Source organism: Aulonocara stuartgranti, assembly GCF_965226115.1.
Source record: "Aulonocara stuartgranti genome assembly, chromosome: 8".
NCBI lineage: Eukaryota > Metazoa > Chordata > Actinopteri > Cichliformes > Cichlidae > Aulonocara > Aulonocara stuartgranti.
The window spans coordinates 19938571-19944995 of record NC_138959.1 but is presented as its reverse complement, the minus strand read 5'-3'; the positions used below and the strand labels follow the sequence as shown (position 1 = coordinate 19944995).

Here is a 6425-nt window from a genome sequence, read left to right as displayed (position 1 = left end):
TCCAACTCCAATCTCCACGCTGCAGTAACACAATAATGTTGCAGTAAAACGCCAATGGACGTAACACCTCGAATTTCCCAGAGACCATTTCCATTTACAACTCTTATGTGTGAAGCCAGTGTCGCCCACAATATGAAACTGGCCTCACTGCCGATTTTTTTCTTCTTCGTTTATTGTGACTGAAATTTGACTGTGATAATAATTTGTGGCTTTGTTCTGGCTGGCTGCATGGTTGAGGCCTGTGGGGAGATTTGGGAAGCAGTCCAGCCCCCAGCAGGCCCTTTAATGCCGCTGGATTCCCAGTAGTTTCAGGCAGGGTAGGGACATGACCAAAATGACGGGGTTGGACAGCAGCGCAGCACCACACTCAACCCACCAAACACTCTGTTTATAATTTCGCTGCAGCTTATATGTGATTTATCTGAGATCTGTATCAAACTGTGTTGTAAAACGTGGTTTTATTGAAAGCAAAAGCCTCGGTAGCCGCAGTAGCTTTCTCGTAGTAGTCGATTGAGACTGCAGCTCCAGACTGAAACAGGCATGCCTGAAAATATAGAAACAGTTATTACTACTTTGGGCCTCTTGCCACAGTTGTCTCTCCATCTGCATCCACGAGCACCTTCTAGATTTTGCTGACCACGCAGTTGCAATTCTGCCCTCTTTTGGCAAGTTTCCCTTGTTTTATAAACCTTATCGTGTGGTGACAATATGAGTGACGTGTGGGCTGACCTTTTTTTTCCCTTAGTTTCACAGAACAAAATAAATAAATACCGGACTTTGTTATTCTTTGTCTTCTATTTCTCCCTCTGGTTTCCAGGGTATGGAAATATGTCTGGAAATATTTGTCACATTCACACATCTGCAGTAGCCAGAACCTTCTAAGACTAATAAATGACACATACTTTAAAAAAAATGTGTGTCACTGAATCTCTGTGTATTATTGCCCGCATTTCCCTGCGTTTAAATTGACTGTAGAAGCATTACACAAGCTAAAATAATGAAAATATGACATTTTAATGAGCATTAAATGAACAAAAACATTTCCTGTTACACTTTAATAAATAAATAAAGCATGCTTTGTAAGCAGTTGTATATGTACTTGCATTTATTAAGATTTTTTAAGTGTTTGTTGCAATATCAAAGAAGTGAATTTCCAAATACTGGAAAATGTCTCTCGACGATTTTAGGGTTAGTTCAGGGGTTATTCGCAGTAAACTACTATATTTTTTTTTATTCTTTTTTTTTCTGGCAGCACAGTGCAGGAATGTCGTTGAGTACACTGCTGAAATTTAGAAATTAAACTTTTTGTCGCAGATTTGATGCAGGAAGAATTTATTAGAAACTTCGTTTGCCTTAATTTCGATTATTAAAACCAGAAGAAAAACATTGGAGCTTTGGAAAAAAACATCGTTCACAATCCCGACCTTAATCGTGATCATTAACGCCACATAAGAATGAGCAAAATTAGCATGATGTTTTTCTGCTGGTTACTAAATTGCTTACACCCCCGAATGAGTCCGATTCGTTCTGTAAAAGAGCGTCGGGCACATGGAAACACACAAACACATATTATTCAGTAAATAAAGTCAAATAAATTTAGTTTGGCTCGTTTTTCCTCTCTTTTTCAAATTCTCAAAATGAGATTATTGTCCTGGGAGTTGTTGTTTATATTGCTTAATGGAGAAAGGAATAAATAGTAATTATATTTATTTGCTAATCTATGGAAGGAGGTGCCTCTGGGCTGCAGAGCTGCATCCTGTATAGGTCTATCATATGTTAATGAAGTTAATGGCGGAGCTTCAGTGACAGCTGGCTGCCGAAGACCAATCAGAGCGCTCGTAGATGGAAGCCAGTGTGAGTTTGAGGTTCTGCAGGCAGGAGGTGTTTGAAGAACCGTGTGAGCTCTGTTCGTGATGTAAAGACGGATCCTTTCGCTTTTATTTGATTTTTTTTTGACTCCCCGACAGTTATGAGCATGCACCCCACAACTTGTAACCACTGGGGGCTCTTTTCTCGCTGATGATGCGTTGGAGTTACGCGTGGATTTCTTCCAGGCTGTCCGACAGAACTCATGAAACCCTCTTCAGAGCGACGGTTTGTGGACTTGCGCATTAGCTAATGATGTCTGTGGGTTTTATCCCTGACAGTCTGAATGGCTCAGATCCCTCCAAGTCGGCCTTTCTAGAATTCGGACACGGACACTCGACGCACCAGCAGCACTCCTCCGGACTCTCTCACGTTTATCCGGTTCACGGCTTGCAAGCTGCTGGCCATTCCCAGCACGAAAGCCCCTTTCCTGGTACCGCGTCCTATGGCCGCTCTTTGGGCTACGCCTACCCCGGCACGGTGAACACTCATCCCCCGTCCGCTTACATGCCCTACCAACACAGCAATCACAGCAACAGCAACAGTGTGACCCACAGCAGATTAGAGCACACAGGTACGTGAGAAAGTCACTGAACTGTTGTATATCATTAACGGCCATAAACTGATATGCCTTAAGTCTATTTGCGCACATGGCAAGGGAGAGGGGGGGAAAGCGCGTTTAGATGTGTAGTGAGTTGATTATATATATATATATATATATATATATATATATATATATATATATATATATATATATATATTTTTTTTTTTTTTTTTTTCATTGCAAAGATTTACTAAAAAAATAATTTTAGTGGAGGTACGTTCACATTGGGGTATTTTTATTATTATTAATGCAGAAATAATAAAGGATTAAGTCTCGGTAGGGTGTTCTTTCTTTGCCTTGTTATATAAGAAAGATATGCAGTCGCATTAAATATTAATTATTATATTAATAATATTCTCTGAGTATGGTCTGGGCCTACCACAGGTACCCCTATTGTTAATGCACATTAACCCAGTGGTGTCGGAATAAAACCGTCCTTTCATCCTTGTGTGTGTGATCATTTGCTGCGTGTGTTGTTGGCATTACGGCCTTCTGATCCAGAAAGCTTAGAAGTGTAAACATTGCCACGTGAAGCTCGCACTAAAATGTTCCGTCCAGATTAAGGTAGAATTTGGGAGCATTAGATTAATATCTGATGCGCAAATGTAATTCGTTTCAGGCCCTGGCGTTTTGTGTTGTATCCGGAGACTACAATTTGTATGCATTAAGGCTGTAAAACCGAACTACTCCTCTGGTCTTCGTGTTGGTTGCAACTGTAGGTTTTGCTCAGAGACCACGTTCAAAGCTTGTCCAATGGGACTTTTACGCTTTGGTTTGACGGATATGATGAAAACTCATAAATCGGACGTCTTGTTCTGCTCAAACTCTGTGCTCTGTGTTTCATCTTCAAGACCACGACAAGTCCTCTGTGATTGAAGGCAGAGACATTCGTCTAAATGGAAAAGGGAAGAAAATTCGCAAGCCTCGGACCATCTACTCCAGTCTGCAGCTGCAGGCTCTGCACCAGCGCTTCCAGCAGACACAGTATCTGGCCTTACCGGAGCGCGCAGACCTTGCGGCAAAGCTGGGGCTCACACAAACTCAGGTAGGCCTTAAACGCATCACTTTGCGAGGCTCTCTATCGTTTATGCACTATATTAACTAATAAACAGATTATTTAGGAGGATGTAGTGAAAGCTAGAAATAGTTATGGTTAAAATGACTCCCTTGCAACATTTCCACTCCTTGTATAGACTAATAATTTATATACAACAATTTTGAATCAGTGTGACTCATGGTAGACTGAATAAAATATATGTATTAGTGAAAGAGGATAGTGTTGGATATGATTGAAAAGAAATACTTGCAGCATTATCGAGGATCACAGCAATTTCATACCCCTATCCCTTAATGCATTCCTTATTTACTGGCTGTATCGCTTTTGTCATTTGCGGTCCTTGAAGAGTTTTTGTGATCAGTGGCTGCAGTAGGAACAAAATTACCAAAAGGAGGAAAAAATATATGCAAAAGCAGTGGTTGGCAGATGTTTTTCAGTAGTTTATTATAGAGTATTAAACCAGCCCCTAACAATGGGATATGCTTGTATTTATTCGTTTTTACGTACTTTTTTACGGTGTAGTTGTAAGTCTTTTAGTACCTATAGGCCACACAAGCACACATGCACACGCACTATAATAATTACACGCGTTTCCAAGACAAACAGGTGCACGTGTCAACTGACCCCCCTCGGATGGGACAAAAATGAGACCTTTGGATCACTTTTTTTTGTTTCAGTTGAGTTCTAAAGTTAAACGATTAAGTCGTCAGAGTTTTAAAATAGAAGATAAACAATATTATGAAATCCACCCTGTCATCTCAGCCGCCTCCTGCACTTTATTCTTAATCCCTGAACACTTCTCCCGACAATTATCTCCCAGTTGTTCTGCCATTCGTGTGGTTGTTGGTGCTGTTGTTGTTGCCTAGATATCCAGCGGGCTCTTTGGTGCTTTCTTTTTAAAAAAATGAATATTCACACCATTGTTCTCGGGTATAAAAATAGCCACCATGAACTGAACCCACAAACATTTTCGCTGACCTATCACGGCGCGTTTGGAGCCGCTTTTATTTCACAATTCTTTCAGTCCGGGCTTGTTGCTGTCACACTCATGCATCACTGGACTTATAAAACAGCGAACAATAAAAGGGCTTAGCTTTAATGGGTAACAAGTGGCACTCATCTGCAAGGCTGAATAGCTAACTGTGCGCCAAGATTAGGCCTGGGACTTGCAAAAACAACCCCAAAAGATGAGTTATTATGAGTTTTACTTTCTTTATTGCTCACAGTGTTCCCTTCGGGGTAGTTTATGATGAAAAGAGCACCGAGTTTAATGCGGGGGAAATATGCTAATAAAAAGAAAACGACAATGAGATTTCTTTTATATTGCTGCTGATTGTTAACTGCAGTGACAATTATGCCCATTTTCTCTTTTGTTCTCCCACTTTAGGTGAAAATATGGTTTCAAAATAAGCGCTCCAAGTACAAAAAGATCATGAAGCATGGCAGCGGATCAGAGGGAGAACATCTCCACGGCACCAGCTCCATCTCTCCCTGCTCGCCCGCATTGCCCCAGCTATGGGAGGTCTCTATGGCGAACAAAGGAGCCCCGGTCCATCCGAGCAGTTACATGAACACTTTCGGTCATTGGTATCCGAATCATCACCCTCATCATCAGGACGCGATGCACAGGCCTCAGATGATGTGAGTGGACAGTTTTTGGACACTTGAGTCCATCGGGCTGCACTGAACTTGCTGGTGCCTCCAGAGGTCTCCTCTCAGAACTGAGAGTTTAGGAGACCTTGTTTATATTCACTGTATTCTGTGTGTGTTTTGAATTTTAAAATTCTCACTACAAGAACTATTCAGGCATCAAAGAAAAAAAAAAGGGGGGGGGGGCGTTATATCACTGCAAGCTCTTGTTGCAGGGTCTGACATCAGTGAAACGTGGGTTTGTGTGTGCAGTTTAAAAGACATTCTGGATAAAATAACTTTTTTCAAATATACTGTGTCCGTGCGTCTGCTTTATTAGCCAGCAGTTAACCAGCTGTCACTTTATTGTCACTAAATGTCTTTGCTTAGGTTTCTTTATCTTCCCCTCACTTTCAGGTAATTTCAAAAGAAAGATGGAATTGCCGGTTCCTTAAAGAAGCCTGGATTAATAACAACCGGTGCTATGAGACACTGACAAACACAAGCTTAAACTCTTCAGAGCTTTCTGAGCACTGCACAGCTCGGCCTGTGATAATGCCGTGCGAGAATAAAAGCTGTCTTTTGTCCATCAACACTCCTGAACTGCGATCCACAAAAACCTGCGACCCTGCTTGAATTTCGACAGCCATTGTCAAAACACCTGAGGATTGATTTCTGTTAGACAAAAAGCAAATATCGGCCCTGGTATCTTTTTTCGGTTTCGTAGGCTGTTTTGGTTTTACCGTTTGAGTATGACTGGGTTCGATATAAATCGAAAGGAAGGCTGTTGCCTTACAGGAAAGCAGTTGTTTCCAGCTGAGACAAAAAAGAGAGGGTGGCCACCTTTACGCACCGTGGCTGAGTTTTAACGTAACATTTCTGCACAGGATAAAAACTCTAAGACACGTGCTGTTAAAATGCTTTTATCTGAAAGCCAGTATTACAGCTAAAAATACCTTTAATATTATTCAAAAATAACATTTCACTGCATTTTTATTGCTTGTTTTGGGTGTTGGTTATAAAATGTGTTTAGTCTAAAAACACACAGTTGTATGCGTTTAAAGACGTTGAAGAGAATATCCACCATCCATCTTTTTTCATCATCAAAGTGGAGAGCGGAGATGACGTACAAGAAAGCATTTTTACAATATTTCCCTTATTTTCCAGTGAGATCAAAAAGCAAACTCGCCCTATCATAATCAGATGATAAATGGCTGCTCTGTCCCGACAATAAACCTCGCCTGGTTTATAGTCTTTTGAAATGATTTG

General features: G+C 41.0%; 1 protein-coding gene across 1 annotated transcript; it reads left to right on the top strand.

The window, feature by feature from the left end:
* The first annotated feature begins 1657 nt into the window (after positions 1–1657).
* dlx4b (distal-less homeobox 4b) lies at positions 1658–5351 on the top strand. Its single transcript, XM_082545099.1, has 3 exons — positions 1658–2440; positions 3322–3515; positions 4915–5351. Exons 1-3 carry the CDS (start codon positions 2119–2121, stop codon positions 5170–5172), a joined length of 774 nt encoding a protein of 257 aa, XP_082401225.1. The 5' UTR covers positions 1658–2118; the 3' UTR covers positions 5173–5351.
* Positions 5352–6425: the final 1074 nt, after the last annotated feature.

Excerpts from the sequence above, each read along its gene's own strand:
- dlx4b (XM_082545099.1), top strand. The coding sequence starts at position 2,119 with ATGATGTCTGTGGGTTTTATCCCTGACAGTCTGAATGGCTCAGATCCC. Across the intron at positions 2,441-3,321 it reads CAGCAGATTAGAGCACACAG|ACCACGACAAGTCCTCTGTG; the intron begins GTACGTGAGAAA and ends TTCATCTTCAAG. Across the intron at positions 3,516-4,914 it reads TGGGGCTCACACAAACTCAG|GTGAAAATATGGTTTCAAAA; the intron begins GTAGGCCTTAAA and ends CTCCCACTTTAG.